This window comes from Vicugna pacos, chromosome 1, assembly GCF_048564905.1.
Source record: "Vicugna pacos chromosome 1, VicPac4, whole genome shotgun sequence".
NCBI lineage: Eukaryota > Metazoa > Chordata > Mammalia > Artiodactyla > Camelidae > Vicugna > Vicugna pacos.
The window spans coordinates 43994526-44012540 of record NC_132987.1 but is presented as its reverse complement, the minus strand read 5'-3'; the positions used below and the strand labels follow the sequence as shown (position 1 = coordinate 44012540).

At 32.4% G+C, this 18015-nt stretch overlaps 1 protein-coding gene and 1 pseudogene across 8 annotated transcripts in view; one reads left to right on the top strand and one right to left on the bottom strand.

Annotated features, from left to right (window-relative positions):
* ECT2 (epithelial cell transforming 2) overlaps window positions 1–18015 on the bottom strand; it is a 52801-nt gene that overhangs the window by 18558 nt on the left and 16228 nt on the right. For all 8 annotated transcript variants that reach the window (XM_072961005.1, XM_031680052.2, XM_006200792.4 and 5 more), the window contains 4 exons: window positions 12951–13070; window positions 3268–3336; window positions 2026–2136; window positions 1261–1357 (listed from right to left, as the gene is read on the bottom strand). In XM_072961005.1, coding sequence (XP_072817106.1) covers window positions 1261–1357; window positions 2026–2136; window positions 3268–3336; window positions 12951–13070 — 397 coding nt within the window. The remainder of the gene's footprint in view (window positions 1–1260; window positions 1358–2025; window positions 2137–3267; window positions 3337–12950; window positions 13071–18015) is intronic.
* Window positions 3703–4271, top strand: LOC140696523 (NADH dehydrogenase [ubiquinone] 1 alpha subcomplex subunit 3 pseudogene; annotated as a pseudogene).

Here is an 18015-nt window from a genome sequence, read left to right as displayed (position 1 = left end):
TATATATGCTGTATTTCACATCAGGGACCATGGCTCCATCTCAGGGAGCAGCTGGTGTCCTCAAGATAAGGTTTTGTTTCATTTACAGGTTCATAAGATGCATACACTTCAACTCTTCTTACCTAGGTTGTTTATAATCTTCTACCTAATGGCTCCCTAACACCATTTCCACCTAATCTTTTAAGTGGAATGATGAGAAAGGCTCAGAAATCAAGTTCATTTAATCATGACAACATTTGATGGATTCCTACAAGTACTTAATGAAACAATAATTAAGATAAACAAATTTACGAAAAAATACACTGCTTCGTCAAGTTAAACGTTTGTTTCTTCATATATTCTCCTTATAATCTATAAAACACAAAAGCTTTTAAAGACTGGCGGAACTATTTTGTATACTAGTAATTCTAAACTACATGAGATAACCTCAAATTGTCAATTTTTGTAGTTACTATCATAACTCACAGTTTAACCAATATATTTTAAAGACAATAATACATTAAACAGTCACAAAATTAGCCTCCTTGTCTGCTACACATACTATTGTAGTTAAGGTTTGGGGACCTTTAAAATGCTTTATTGCACTATTGTTTATAATTTCATTTTCATACTTAAATTTTAAAAATATAAAAATTGACACTGTCCTAAAAATATTCACTACTTTAGTCAGGTAAATGTAAAAGCATATAAATATGCTTTTCTTCACATGTGGGCAAAATTTATTTGTAACATATCTTTGCTATGAAAATCCCTTTCATTGGTATCTATAGTTAAAGTTTTAGAATAAATGGATGTATGTTTGGAGAGTATTCTGCACAATGCAAGAAAAAAAAAGCATAAGGTCAAGCATAAAGAACTTTATTAAGATACAGAAAAGGACTAAATAACTTGAGACATACTAATCATCTCTCATCTTGTGATTTTGTAGGTAAATTTCATGTTTATGTGGATGTAAACTGATTTTGAATTAGGGACACAAAGAAATGTAAGAAGACTTTTAGGGAAGAGACAAACAGTACAATACCAGTCAATATAACTGACATAAGAACAAATAAATAAAGCATTTTTGGCCAGACTGAATTTTTGTAGCACCAGTGATTATTCAGATTATCCTTATTAAAGATACTTTCTATGTAAAAATATAAGTTTTAAAGCTGAAATCTAAGAACACTTTGAAAATGAGAAATTTTTCAAATTTTTTATGACAAAACAATTCCCTAAGAACATCCAAAATTGCCAGAAAACAGATCAGAGAAGTACCATTTAAAAGTAACGCAACACTGGGTAATCGCTGTACTGGTCGGATGAGAAGTTCAACAAGGCTTTGCCGTCCACACTCTGGTTTAGCTTGGTTTATCTGAAAGGAATTACAAAAATTTTTTTAAAGGTTTTCTGCAAAGATGAGACACTCTATGTTTATGTGATTACACTTTATTACTTGTGACCTGATAAGAACTAATAGGAGAGGAGTGGTGGCAGTTGATCTCTGGCAGGTTACTGTGGTTTAATAATCTCTCAAGCCCTGAAGGAGCCTCCCGGCAAGCCAAGAATTAACATCTTAAACAGAAAGCAGTTCCTCTAACCACTCCTATATATTCCACTTTAAGTTTCTCTTAAGTCTACATCATTCAAAAGAAAAAAACAAATTTAAAATATTAATTATGCTGGTATCAAAAAAAACAAAGTAAGGCGTTGGTAAGAAAAAAATCATTAAAAGTGAAACAAAAATATCTCATTGGAAAATATTTAGAGGTGTTTGAGAACTAAAACATGCATAACTTAAAAAACAAACAAAATAACACCCAGATACAACATTATTCTTATTCACTCAGCGGCCTCTGAGACCCTGCTACCTAGGCATGTCAAAACTTCCAAAGCTCAACATCACTGTCCCTCTCAGGTAAAGCAAAAGTTAGCAGATAACATTAAGGTGTTCTTACATGGACACATTTTTACAAGTATAATTTTAATGAACTCCTTCAGAAAAGTATTCTCAGAATTTTATTAGAAAGAAATGTACATTACCTTCAGAAAAGCATGAAATCTAGGTTTCTGTTTTTCACATTTAATAATTGTTTCCTTGCTCATTTCAAAAAAGTTCACAAAAGGAGGGTAGGTTTTTACCAAATCTTTTGACTAGGAACAAGAAAAAAGAAAACCAACATTAATTTGTAATGCACGTGACCCTTAGTCAACAAAACTTAAAGTTGAATAATCAATAATCAAAATCTGACATACTGAATGTGAAAGAAAAGTTTAAAGTAAGTTTCCTCTCAAGTTAAATACAGAAATGTATTTTATAAACTTCTCACTAGTGAGTAACTTACTAAACAATGCACCAACTGGTACACAGAGCCTAAAACCTGAAAAGCAAATAAAGATCCAGAAAGAAACAAAAGTATATCAAAGCTTATTTTACTGATATAAATATGGCAAATTTTTAAAACTTCTATAAATTCCAAATATAGTAATTAAAGTTGATCTATGCAGCCCAAGAATATGCTATTATTTATCGAAGGATCCAAACCATCATTAAAAGATGAACTTTTATTACCCAAAAATGAGAACAAAAAAGAGGGAAAATATCTTAACTGAGAAGACTAACATGTATCAAAAAGATATGAGACAATAATTTGCACATCTGGAATTCTGAACCAACCAGAAAAAAACATCTAAGGATATACAGTAAAGATGAAAGTTAGGAGGCCTCAGGAAACAAAAGTAAATGTGTAAGAACCCAAGGCACTGAAAACTGTAAATCAAAGAGACTGAAAGAAATTTTTGAATTCTATTCACAGCATCTCATTCAAAATTAATATACTTTATTTGATAAACTTAAGCTATGTTGTTCTTATCCTAGAGAAGAAACAGTTCATTGGAAGTTTTTATGCAGAGCAGATACAATGACACAAAAAAGTGGTATCAACAAGGAAAGAGAAAAATAAAAACTCAATCATTGAAAATTTCAAAGAAAAAAACCATTACCCTGTGCCTATTTATGAAGGGCAAATAACATGATATATAGTAAAATGATTGTAGCACAGTACAATTAGTGTTCCTAATGATGACCTGAGCTGTCAAGAAAATGTTAGACTGCATAAAGAAAGCACGTTTCAGAAGACCAGAACACTTTCAATATATTTTACAAACACAACTATGTCAAAGTTTTAAAAGCTCTCACATTTTAAATGTAACTTTCATTCCTTGCCAATCCTTGATGAGATGACACTTTAACTTGAAAACCTAAGAAAGAAATAAAATACTTACATATTTAAGAAAGATATCACCAATGCTTTTGCTCTCATCCCAATTAACAATAAGGTCTTCAAGATCATCCTGAAAAACCACAAATGGAAACATTTAAGATTTAATTTGACAATCTCTTAAAGATTCATTTGAAAGACACACTTTACAAAGTATCTTGATTTCATGTGAAAAACAATTAACATTCTTTCTCCTCCACAAGATATTAAATAACTTTTTGACTATGAGGAAAATATCCTTTGAAAAATAATTAAGAAAATATAAAGAGTGTCAAGTCAGTAAGACTAAGCCTAACTTCCCAGTATGATGTGATAGTTTAATATTTTTCCTAATTATTATTAACTATAAAGCTGATTGACATGACATTATAGAAAACTACTTTTAATCCTGCTGCTGATGCATCTTACTTAACTTCAGCCATCAGAAACTATAATCTAGGTGCTCTGTGCCCCTGCTGTTGCCGCCACTGCTACCAAGACCAAGAGGGCTGCGAGAATCCCTGCCTTCCTCAAGAATGCTGAGGACAAGGAGCTGCTGCTGATGGCATCCTTCACCATGGGGGGCCTCACTATAATTCTGCCCACACTCAGCCTCTACGCAAAGTACACCATCATGATCAACGAGGCCACACCCTGCAACTACCCAGTGCCCCTCCAAGACGATGGGAATATGCCTGATGTGCCCAGCCACCCCCAGAACCCCTAGGGCCCAAGCCTGGAGTGGCTGAAGAAACTGAGAACACCTTCTTGGACAAGGAGAGGCCCCTCCCCAGTGGCCCACAACAAAAATGAGAAAAACAGAGCAAAAAACAAACAAAAAAACCCAAACTGTAATCTATAATAGGGATCAGCAAACTTAAAGGCCTAGATGGTAAGTACTAAGTTTACAGCTTGTGGGCCATATAGTTTCCGTCACAAGTACTCAGAGTGGAAGCAGCCACAGACAATACAAAAATGACTGAGTGTGCCTGTATATCAATAAAACTTTCTTCACCAAAACAAGCAAAACTTCACCAAAATCCTAAAACTGGCTAGATTTCATCCATTGACCATAGTTTGGTAATCCCCAGTCTATAAAATTTCTCAATCATCATCCTAACACTACATATTTGTAAAAATTTAGAAGATATTTAAAAGCTTTATCAGGTAATAAAACACAGATCAGATGATAGTGAGATGCCAAATGATATGCTCTAACTGAAATTCTAAAAGTGACTTTAAATAGATTTTAATCAATAAACTTGTACCAAAGGTTCTCAAAGTGTTATATGCAGAACCTCCAACACACCTTTTTAGTGGGATCCATGAGTTAAACTATTTTTATTACAATACTAAGGCATTATTTGACATTTTCACTCTAATTCTCTCTCAACCATACAACAGAGTTTTCTAGAGACTACGTGGTATGTGACACTGCAACAGACTGAGTTAAGAGCAGACATGAGAAATATTCTTCTATTAAGCCAAACAGAAAAAACATAAATCAACATCACTCTTCTCACTATTTTTTTTAGAAATTAGGTATTTTTCACAAAGAATGTTATTTATGCTACCATATGTTAAGTCATTACTACTTTAAGTGTATTAATATATGTTTTAAAAATTGGGATATCCACATACAAAAAGATTAACTTAAACCCTCACCTCAGCCAAAAATGAATTCAAGATGGATTATAGACCTATCTGTAAGAGCTAAAACAATACAAATTTAAGAAGAAAACATAGGACAAAATCTTCAAAACCTTGGATTAGGCAAAAATTTCTAAGATATGATACTAAAAGCATATTATACTTTAAAAAAATGGAAAAAACTGGACTTAAGCAAAATTAAAAATTTTGGTTCTTCAAAAGACATCATTTAAAAAATGCAATGACAAGAAAAAACAGACTGGGAAGAAATATCTGCAAAACACATAGCTGATAAAGGACTTGCATCTAGAATTTATAGAGAACCCTTACAACTCACTAAGACAATACCCAATCAAAAAATGGGCACCAGATCTAAGTATACATTTCACAGACATAATATACAAATGGCTAATAGGCACATGAAAAGATGCTCAGCTTCATTAATCATTAGGGAAATGCAAATCAAAACCACTTCACATCCTAGAATGGCTATTAAAAAAAAAAAAGAAGAATACGTATTGGCTAGAATGTGGAGAAATCTGAACCCTCATACATTACTGGTGAGAATATAAAATGATGTAAAAAATTTCTCAAAAATTTTAAATCTAAGAATACTAATATGTCCCAGCAATTCTACTCCTAAATATCTATGGAAGAGAATGAAAGCATGCCCACACAAAGGTTTGCACACAACGTTCACAGCAGGATTATTAATAATAGCCAAAAACTGGAAACAACCTAAACTTCCATCAATTGGTGAATGGATAAAGAAATGTGGCATAGCCATACAATGGACTATTATCTGGCCATACAAAGGAACAAAGTACTAACATGCTACATCACAGATGAAATTCAAAAATATGCTAAGTATTTTCTGAGAGAAGCCAGGCCTAAGACACCATATAATGTATATTAGCATTTATATGAAATGTCCAGAAAAGGCAAACTCGTAAGATAAAATGTAGATTAGTGACTGCCTGGAGGACCTGGGGCTAACATTGGGAATTAATTATAAATGGGCATGAAGGATCTTAATGGGGAAGGCGAAAATGTTCTAAAATGGATTTATGGTGATGGCATCACTTGATAAAGTTATTAAAATCACTGAATCATATTATTTTAAAAAGGTGAATTTAAAGACGTAACGTATACCTCAATAAAGCTGTTAAAGAAAAAACTGATGTATCTTAAAAAATATTTTTAAAATTTTCTATTCTAATTTCAAATACATTTAGTACCAACAGATAAAACCCACATAAACATAAGTACCTCAATAATTTTTAAGAATTATTTCAGACCAAATAATTTAAGAACCACTATCCTTCCTACACTCTGTAGATTCAGAAAAATCAAAAGGGGAAAAAATTACTTCCAGTAGCATAAAGGTGAACTCAGGCAAGAATAATTTAACAGCCCACAGAGTCAAGAACTAGATTTAACTATCTAAAATTGCACTTGAAAGACAACAAAAGGAAGAAAAGGACTATAAGTAAGACTAACCTTGGAACAATATAGTGTAATGAATTCTGGCACTGACTAGCTAGTTTTAAATACTGGCTCTAGGCCTTGTTAGTTCTGTGCCCTTTGCCAACTTACTTAACTCCTAAGTGTCTCAATTTTCTATTCTGAAAAATGAGGATAGTAATGACTCCTACCCTATAAAAAATTAAATTACTTATATAGCACTTAGAATCCCTAACAGATAGTAGTGCTCCATAAGCTATTATTAACTATATTTTCCTATGTATTTAATATAAAATATGGAAGATCATCTGGGAATCTGTGATGCAAAAGAGAAAAACTTACAGCTCTGCCAATATAATCTAGTGGCACATTTCCAAAGTGTAACTACAGGACGGCTGTATATCCTTACCTAAGAACATTGCTTTCAGAAAGCAAAATGACCTTTAGGCACCCTGAAAAAGTCTACTGTTTCTGGTCAACCTTTAAGTCCTGGTGCCTGTTGATGAAATAAAGATTTCTGTCTTAATCAACCGTTAGCTTAGGGACTAAATAATAAAGGAACTAAGGCTTAGAGAGTTTAATTTGCCCCAAATCACATGCAAATTTGCCCCAAATGAACCGCTATTCATACTCAGGCTTGTCTGACTTCAGATCCCATGTCATTCTACCTGCTCTATACCACAGTTTCTACCCACTAGAAATGGAGAGTCAGGTTGGCAGGCGAGGCGAGCCTCCAAGAGTGTTATTCATAGTGCCACTATTTCTTACAATGTTTCTATGGGAATATGGTTGACAGACACTGGCACATGTCTCCTTCTTATCCATACACAATTCTCCATAGGATGCTCTCAACTTTACCTCCCAGCCATGGCCATAAGAAAAGAGAACTCTATAGTTCTAAGACATAGAGCCTAGCTCCCAAAGCCTATTAGAAAAGTAAAGGAAGTTGTAAACAGATTGGAGTAAGAAAGCTAAGCTCCTTCCTTCCCTTCCTCCTGGTTAAGATTTCTTTTGTACTGTTACCATCTACTTTTATACAAGACGGGTTTCTTTTTCACTTAGCTCACTGAACACCAAGGTATCAGATTCCCCACTATACACCTTTCCCTGAGTAAGTACAAGGTACTTTGAGACTTACACTAAATTAACAAACCATAAACACAGAAAGAAAATGTACTCCCTCCAACCCCTCCCTCCCTCTCTTGTTTCATCATAGTTCCGAAAAACAGCAGGCAGTGGCACATCAAGGACTAATGTTGATTAGTTCCGAAAAGGAAAAATTCACATGTAGGAAAAGATGTTCATATCAATCTCAAAAATTCTCATTTTAATTTAAATATTAGCATGCTAAAAGTTGGAGGCAAATAAAGAATTAGACCAAAGGTGTCCACATAATATATAAGATGAGAAAATACACTGAGTTCCAGTCCTGATTCAGACGTTTAAAAGTAGAATGACCATTATTCAGCAAATACTTACTGACAGAAATCTAAGTGCCAGACAGTAGTTGCAAACATGGTGGGTAAAAAACTACTCTAATCCTTCACAAAACTTTTGAACATTAGTTTACTTACTTTCTGAATTTAGTTTATTATTAACATGAATTGCCATTGTTATTTATTGAATGCTCAGTGATAGGCACTATGGTCAGTGACTTATAAACATGCAAAAACTGAGAATAAAAATTTCACAACCACCCATGAGTCAGATACTACTATTACCACTTTATAGATAAAAAAACTGAAGCACTTAAGGTTACCTTACTTCAAATCCAGATCTACTCTGGGCACAGTCCTTATCTGTAACCACTATGCAATGCTATAAAACAGACATCAGTACTTCTTCGGAATACTGTATTAATGAGATGGTATGAAAAACTGCACAAATGTAAGCCACATTTACACAGATTATTCACTAAATATTAAAAGAATGTATCTGTTTTTGTGTCAATACCATACTATTTTGATTACTATAGCTTAGTAGTATAGTCTAAAGTCAAAGAGTGTGATTTCCCCAGCTCTGTTCTGTTTTCTCAATATTGTTTTGGCTACTCAGGGTCTTTTGTGTCTCCATCCAAATTTTTAAAACATTTTTGTTCTAGTTCTGTGAAAAATGCAAGCAGTAATTTGATAGGGCTTGCATTTAATCTGTAGACTGCCTTGGGTAGTATGGTCATTTTAACAATATTGATTCTTCCAATCCAAGAACACAGTTTATTTTTCTAACTGTTTGTGTTGTCTTCAACTTTTTCACCAGCATCTTATAGTTTATGGAGTACAAGTCTCTTAATTAACTCCTTAGGTAGATTTATTCCCAGATATGTTATGCTTTTTGATGCAATGGTCGATGAGATGGTTTCCTTAATTTCTCTTTCTGATATTTCTTTGGTAGTGTATAGAAATGTAACAGATTTCTGTATATTAATTTTGTATCCTACAACTTTACCAAATTCATTGACGAGCTCTAGTAGTTTTCTGGCAGTATCTTTAGGCACAAAAACAGATACACAGCTCAGTGGAACAGGACAGAAAGCCCAGAAATAAACCCACACACTTATAGTCAATTAATCTACGACAAATGAGGTAAGAATATACAATGGAGAAAAGACAGTCTCTTCAGTAAGTGGTGCTGGGAAAACTGGATAGCTACCTGCAAAAGAAATTAGAACACTTTCTAACACCACACATAAAAATAAGCTCTAAATGGATTAAAGACACCATACATAAAAATAAGCTCTAAATGGATTAAAGACCTAAATGTAAGATGAGATACTCTAACACTCCTAGAGGAAAACATAGGCAAAACACATGTTGACATAAATCACAGCAATATTTTTTTGGATCAGTCTCCTAGAGAAATGGAAATAAAAACAAAAATAAACAAATGGGATCTAACAAAACTTAAAAGCTTTTGCATAGCAAAGGAAATCAGACAAAACAAAAAGATAACTTACAAAATGGGAAAAAATATGTCAACAATGCAACCAACAAGGGATTAATTTCCAAAATATACAAACAGCTCATATAACTTAATAGCCAAAAAAATACACAAATAGCCCAATCCAAACATGGGCAGAAGACCTAAATGCATTTCTCCAAGAAGATATACAGATAGCCAACAGACACATGAAAAGATGCTCAATATTGCTAATTATCAGAGAAATGCAAATCAAAACTACAATAGGGTACCACCCCACACCAGTCAGAATAGACACCATTAAAAAGTGTACAAATAATAAACACTATAGAGGGTGTGGAGAAAAAGGAACACTTCTTCACTGTTGATGGAAATGTAAACTGGTGCAGCCACTATGGAGAACTGTATGGAGGTTCCTTAAAAAACTAAAAATAATATTACCATATGATCCACTCTTGGGAATATATTCAGAGAAAACCCAAAAAGATACATGCAGCTCAGTGTTCACAGCAGCACTATTACAATAGCCAAGATATGGAAACAACCTAAATGTCCATCAACAGATGAATGGGTAAAGATGTGGTATGTATATACAATGGAATATTACTCAGCCACAAAAAAGAATGAAATAATGCCATTTATAACAACATGGACGTAAGTTAGAGGAAGACAAGTATCATTTGATATCACTTATATGTGTTATCTAAAAAAAATGATACAAATGAACTTATTTACAAAACAGAAATAGACTCAGAGACATAGAAGACAAGCTTATGGTTACCAAAGGGGAAAGGGGCAGGGGGAGACAGAAACTAGGAATTTGGGATTAATATATACACACTACTATATACAAAAAGATAAACAAGGACCCTGTGTATAGCACAGGGAACTACATGCAATATCTTGTAATAACCTATAATGGAAAAGAATCTGAGAAAGAATATATATCTATATCTATATATATCTAGATATATATAGATATATATCACTTTGCTGTATACCAGAAACTAACACAACATTGTAAATCAACTATAATTGAGTAAAATATATATGTATATGTATATATATATATTTATATACATAGCATCAAGAAGCAATATAGCATTAGTAATAGCCAAGACATGGAAACAACCCAAGTGTCCATGAATGGATGAATAGATAAAGCAAATGTGGTATTATACAATGAAATATTATTCAGCCATAAAAAAGAAGGCAATCCTGACATTTGTGACAATATGGACAGACCTTGAGGGCTTTATACTAAGTGAGATAATCCAGAGAAAGACAAATACTGTATGATCTCACTTATATGTGGAATGTAAAAAAAACCCAAATTCATAGATACAGAGAACAGATTGGTAGTTGCCAGAGATATGGGGGAGGAAGATGGGTAAAATGGATAAAGGCAGTCAAAAGGTACAAACTTCCTGTTAAGAGAAAAGTAAGTCCTACAGACATAATGTAGAGCATGGTGACTATAGTTAATAATACTGTGTTACATATTTGAAAGCTGCTAAGAGAGTAAGCTTAAAAAATTCTCATCACAAAAAAAGAAAAATTTTAACTATGTGTGGAGGTAGATGTTAACTAAACTTATTGTGACTTTGAAATATATACATGTATCGATTATTTTGTACACCTACAACTAATACAATGTTACCTGTCAATTTTATCTCATTAAAAAAGGGAGGGGGAAAGCAAGACAACATTAAGGTTAAGGAGAACAGAATCTGAAGTTAGACAAAAAAAGGACTCAAATCCTGTATCCAGCATTTATTAGATGAATGACTTTAGAAAAACCATTTAATCTCTGTATGTAGCGGTTTCACATCTATAAAATACAGACAATTATATTCATCTTCTTGGTAGTGTTCAATAGATGTGGGAGTAATTGATAGTGGATTACATTTAAAAGAAGAAAAGAAAAAAATACAACAGAATTTTAGGAGTATTTCAGTGATGAGAGTATAGGTATTTTCAACTTTTTTCCCTTTCTCCTGATTTCACAAATAAATGTTTGACAGCACATATTGGTTTCACAGCAGGAAAAAAAAGAAAACCTACAGGCTTCAAAATTTTTACATGTATGACAAACCTGAAATCAGCCAGAAAATAACTACTAGTTGAAATATCGGTAATCCAAGTTTATAGAAGAATCTTAAAAATTTTTGTTATGCATTAGAAAACTAAAGGGTGATAATCATTTTCAAAGCTCCAGTGAATCACTAGTGAATAAAACAAAAAAAGAAGCAGACTCACATATACAGAAAACAAACTACCAATGACTACCAGTGGGGAGAGGGAAGCGGGGAAGGCAATGTAAAGGCGGAGGTGGGGGAAGGTTATTATGGGATTATATGAAATCATGTGTGTAACTTTTGAAAATTGTAAAGCAGTATAGAATTTAAAGACTCCTTTATTCAATAAGAAATTAATTATTTTTTAAAAAGCTTCAGTGAACTAGAGAACATGATCTTCTAAGTTGACATTATGATCCCATACACATAAAAAGCACTTAACATTTTATACTGGAAGGTAACTTGCACACCCAGACTGCCTAAATGACTGACACAAAGTGATCTACAAATTCGGGGTAAACACATAGATGAAAACCTGCTTGTCTTTCCACTCTACCTCTATGCCTCTTAGTATTTCTTATGAAAAAAAAGATCATTCCAAGAAAACTTTCCTCTTCAAATATTCAGAATCCTAACTGGAAATAAGTATAAACTAGTTTGAGGTTCCATAGCTAAGAAAATAAAAATTCCTTCAAAATTACTTGTAAATTTAGAAACAAGTGAAATATAATCATGGATTTTGATAAAATAAAAAATATAAACATTTGATAAACTGCATTTTTATTAACTTACATATCTTATATTTTGTCTATACTGTGCAATAAAAATCAAAAGTGAACGTATTTGTTTGAAAACATTGTGTAATTCAGATTGATCTTTTTATTGTAATATGGAATAATATCCATTAATATGGATTGTTTTGAGAAGAAAACTGATCAATTCTGACCAGGCACCACACAAGAAAAACAAATGGAAATAAAACTAAACTACTTTAAAGAGTTATGTGAAACCTGCCCCAAAATTACTTTACTATGAGAGACTGATACCTGGAAATCATGGACCCCTCATCAAAGGAAAATTATTAAAAAGAGGATAGCATTTTCTTATATGGTTTCGGCATTTATCTGACCACGTATGAAAAGAGAAATGAATGAAATGATCTCTAAGTCCCTTCCAGCTTCATAGTTTTTCAAAAAAATCAAAGCAAAACAAAAATATATAACCCAAGAGGAAAAACAGCAGGAAAAAAAGAAAAATAGTACTAGCAACTACATGTCTCTATAGAAAAGACTTGATAAGGTCTAAATTCCTTGTTTTCAGATTAATCAAAATCAAAAAACAGGCAAACAACAAACATTAATAAGGTACTAGAGCAAAGGGAAAATAATTCAAGGGAATAAATGAAAGAATAAGAAAATTTTTAAATATATATTTTTATTGAAGTATAGTAGGTTTACAATATTGTCAATTTCTGGTGTACAGCATAATGAAGAAATTTTAAATATGAAACTTAATTAGCTAACCAGAAGTATCTGAAAAATCATAATAAATATACACAATCAAAAAAGAATTACCACCAACATAACATATACAAATTTACCTTTATCTTAGTGTGCACATCAAAGATATCTGGAATACTACCAAAAATAGTCTTAATCTCTTCTGGTGCAAGGATAGGTCCACCACGTTGTCCTTCCTCTTCCAATGGTACTTGAAATAACTAAAAAGTTAAAAGAAAAAAAAAAAAAAAAGACTAGTTTAGGTAGATTGTGGAAAATGAAAAAAAAACTTTTAAATCTAACAGACTGTGATAAAGGAGAGTTAAGATTTAATGAAAAAGAAAAGAGTAATTAAAAAAAATACCTCTCCCTAAATTTGAAATCTTTTCTCGTAACATTTTCTATTCTATTTTATCCTACTTATCTATATATCTGTGTATGCATGTATATACTCTTATAATAAAATGTTATGTTAGAATCTAAAAACAGTTTATCATACAGTTCTAGAAATCATTAAAATTGTTAGTATGATACAGAGTAATTTCTATTTTTTTATTCAAGTCACTAAGGAAGAAAGCAATAAGCAATCAGTTATTTCCAGACATATACTTCATACAAGTAACATATTTTGAAATGGTGGCCAAAAAAGTTGGCTTAGGGGAAAAAGACTGGATTTGAAACCAGAAGATCTGTTTGTATCTATGTTGCTACTTGCATTAATCTTAAAAAAATAAAAGGGAAAAAACCTCCTACAACTAGTAAGTGAATTTAGCAAGGTCAAAGGATACCAAGTCAGCACCCACATGCATGCATGCACACACACATGCATGCACACTGCAAAAATTGTATTTCTATGTACCAGTAATGTATAAATTGAAACCAAAATCTATAAGCAGTATCATTTACAATAAAAATTAAAATACTTAAGCATAAATATAATAAATCACGTACATGATGCTGAAAACTACAGAATGTTCATGAAAGAAATCAAAGAAGACCTAAATAAATAAGACATATGGTCATGGATTGCCAACACAGTAAAAATGTCAATTCTCCCCCCAAACAGACTTATGAATCTACCCCAATGTGTATGAAAAATGCCATGACTTTTTGTAGATTAAAGAAAACCTTATTCTAAAAATTTATGTAGAAAGGCAAAGAACTTACTATAAAGCTGAAGTACTCAAGACTGTGTTGTACTGGTAAAGAGAGAAACATTCAAGACCAACAGAACAGAATAGAGTCTAGAAACAAACCCATGCAAGTAATTTTTGACAAAGGTGCAAAAGCAATTCACCGGAAAATAGCTAGCTGTCCAACAAATAGCACTAAAACACCACTTGCCATCAGCAAAAAAATGAACCTCAGCCTAAATATAACCCTTATACAAAAATTAACTCAAAATGGATCACAGACCTAAAGGAAAAACCTAAAACTATGAAATATTTGGAAAACCTAGGAGAAAATCTTGTGACTTGGGTAAAGAGTGTTTAAATATGAAATCAAAAGCATGATATATAAGGCAAAAAAATGATAAAAATGTGTTCAATTTTGATGAATTTATCAGAAGACATGAGAATACAGGCTATAGACTAGGAAAAAATATTTGCAAATCACCTATCTGACAAAGGACTAGTATCTAAAATATATAAAGAATTCTCAAAAGTCAGGAAAGAAACAACCCAATTAAAAATAGGCAAAATCTTGAATAGTTAATCCAATAAAAAAGATACACAAATGTCAAATAAGAACAAGAATAGATATTTAATATCATTAGTCATTTTGGAAATGTAAATTAAAGCCACATTGAGATACAACTACCTACCTATTTGAAAGGCTAAAAATACTGCTAAGCAATGGTGAGGACATGAGCAGCTGGAACTCTCACATATTGCTGGTGGAAGTGCAAAATTGTATAGCCCCTTTGGAAAAATGTTGGGCAGTTTCTTTTAAAGTCAAACTTACGTACCATATGATCCAACAATCCTACTCCTAGGTGTTTACCAAAGAGAAATGCAAACATATGCACCTAAAACTTACACACAAATGTTGGTAACAGCTCTATTCATAACCACTCAAACTGGAAACAACTCAAATATCCTTTAATAAGTGAACAGATAACTGTGGTACATCCATACAATGGCATACTACTCAGCAATAAAAAGGATCGAACTACTGATACACACAAGTTAGATGAAACTCAAAGGCTGAAAGAAGCCAGGCTTAGTAGGTTATATACTATATGATTCCATTTATATGACATTTTCAAAGACAAAATTATAGTGATGGAGAAGAGATCATTGGTTACCAGGAGTTGGAAGGAGAAAAGGGTGTGACATAAATAAAAACAGTACCAGGAGTTTTTTGGGGAGATGGAAATGTTTTATATCCTGATTGTAGTGGTGGTTATACAAATTTTCACATGTGTTAAAATTCACAGAAATGTACATCAAAGAAAAAGACAAGTAAAAACTGTATAATTTAAGATAAAAATTTTACTTAAATTTTAAATAGTTAATTGACTATCTGACTAAAGTTATTTGACTAAAGTAAAAATAATAATGTACTATTGGGTTCTTAACATATCCAGAAGTAAAACGAGTAACAATAGCACAAAGGACAAGAGGGAATGAACGGAAGAGGAAAAAAAGAAAAAGATAAAAAAATTACATTATAAATAGCAAGAAACTATGTTAAGATTATGAACTGTTCCTATTTCTAAGAACGACTACAATTCTAGACTTGTTTATCTCCATCCATCCCAAAATACATATATATTTAGGCCTTCCATTTCTTCAAGTATAGTGAACTTTACCTGCTGAAAACAATTAAAATACTGAAGAAAAACCTCATTCTAAGTACAACAACAAGGTGACAAGAAAGTAAGGTCAAAATCTAAGTCAAAGTAAAGTAGAGTACTAAAACCAACTTTTGTCCCAAAGACATTTGCCTAAACCAATATAAGCTAATTTTCACCTACAAAAGCCTCAGTGGGTAAGAAGACCAACACAAAAGCTAGTTTTCAACATACTAACAACTTCCAGTAAACTTAAAAGTGCATTTAACCTATGACCCAGAAATTCCAGGATTTTGCCCAGAATATTTTCTTAAGGAGCAATGAATAAGAATATTCACAGCAGCACTACTTTAGTAATAGTTAAAAAACAAAACAAAACAAAAGAAAACAAAAAAAAAACCAGCAACAAAACACTAAAACTTAAATTCAATGTCTATTAAAAATAAGTTAAATAAGCTGACATATTCATAAAGGAAAATGAATTACTGCTATGTGCAATGACACAGATGCATCCCAAGAACATTTCTATTAAACAAAAAAGCAACAGTAGAAAATATATAAATACTGTTACATTTACATAGTTTGATTTTCTACACATGTGATAGATCTATAAGAAAAATGATAAGCACAAAACGCTAGATAATGATAATATCTGAGGAGGGGTAAAGGAATGCGAATGGGAAAAAACACAACAGAGATTTCAAAGATATCTGGAACCATTTATAAGCATTCGTTTATCTAGTCAACATTTGAAAATCCTAAAATCCTAAACAAAATATTCAGACAACCAAAATACATCAAGATTCATTAAAACCTCTCAGCAGTCTGAAGACACACCATCTAAAACAGTTCTACTATGTTTGCTTTAATTTCCCAAATAAAATTAGCCAGAAACTATTGATTCTACCGTTTCAACATTTCTCAAATCTATCCTCTTTTCATTTCCACTGAGACTATCCTAAGAAGTTCAGGTTCTCAAAATCCCAAACCAAGACTGCTGAAATAACAAATTAACCTTCTTGCCTCCACAATTTCCCCTTCCTCAGTATCTCCTTCAGTGAGACAAGTGACTTTCTAAAATACAAGTCAGACAGCATCTTTCCCTTCCCATCAAAAATTCTTCTATAGTTACACAGCACACTGTACAAAGGCCTTCTCCAGTCTAACATAGGCAGTCTTATCTCAACTCTCACCGTATCCGTAACTCAACCCCTCGCCTTGTCTCCTTAACTCACCCACACAGAAGTCTAATCCCCCTAGACTACTCTGTAATACCTTAAATGATACATATCTTCCATTGTTTGTATTGTTGGAATAATTTCAAATACACTTCCCACTCATATTCTTTGCATGCACTGATCATAATCATGCTTTAAAACTCACTTCAATTTTTACCTTCTTTTTCCGTGATACTTTTTCAGTGTTGAACCCACTGAAAATTCTAGCCCAACACCTTGCCTAAGCTGGAAGAAAAGCAAAATTCTCACCATACAAATCTCCAAATACCTTAACTAAACCTCCCTCGTGATGCTCCTAACTTTCCACTTCGTATTAATATTTAAGTGTGTATGTTTTATCTCCTCTTCCAGTCTAAGCTCCTTTAAAATATGAATCCTCTTTAACACCTGGAACAATACTTTATATTAGTAGGCACCTAAGTATTACATAGAATAAATAAAGTCACCACTGGATATTGTCTTAATTTGGGAGCTAAGTTAAAATCAAATTATTTCAAGTCAAAAAAAGAAAAAAAAAGGACACATTAGCCCTAAAGAAAACACTATCATGAATTTAGACCAAAATATTTTTTTAATAAAGATTAGGTATTTTGAACTTATTTACAAAATAGACCATAATATTTTAAGTAAACTTAGGTGAGTTTTTACTATGCACAGTGGTATGAAACTTCGTCTACAGTGTAATAATTACAAGTGCTTTTTAAAAAGAAGTTTTAGTGAATTTAATTGATATGCACATTAAAATTCTAAAACTCCAATGCATTACTATGGCCTACAAAGATTTTCATTTCTAGGTAATAAATGCTACCAAAGCACATAAACAGTATATGCCAAAGGGATTTTCTGCTACTCAGCCACATTTTGGCTGACAATAAAAACTTCAACAAGAAACTCTTGTAGGATGATTCCCCTTGAGGAAGAAGAGCAGAGTTGACTTAAAACAAGTAAAGTTTAATACAGCAGAGGGCCTCATAAAACCTTGACTATTGCTAAACAAATTAACTGTGAAGAATAACCACTCCGTGACTACCAAGAAAGAAGTCTTTCCATTTCTTATTTATGTATTTTATCAAGGGTACAAGCAACTAAAGGCTATTACATTGGACCCAAATGAGCTATATTAAGAATTCA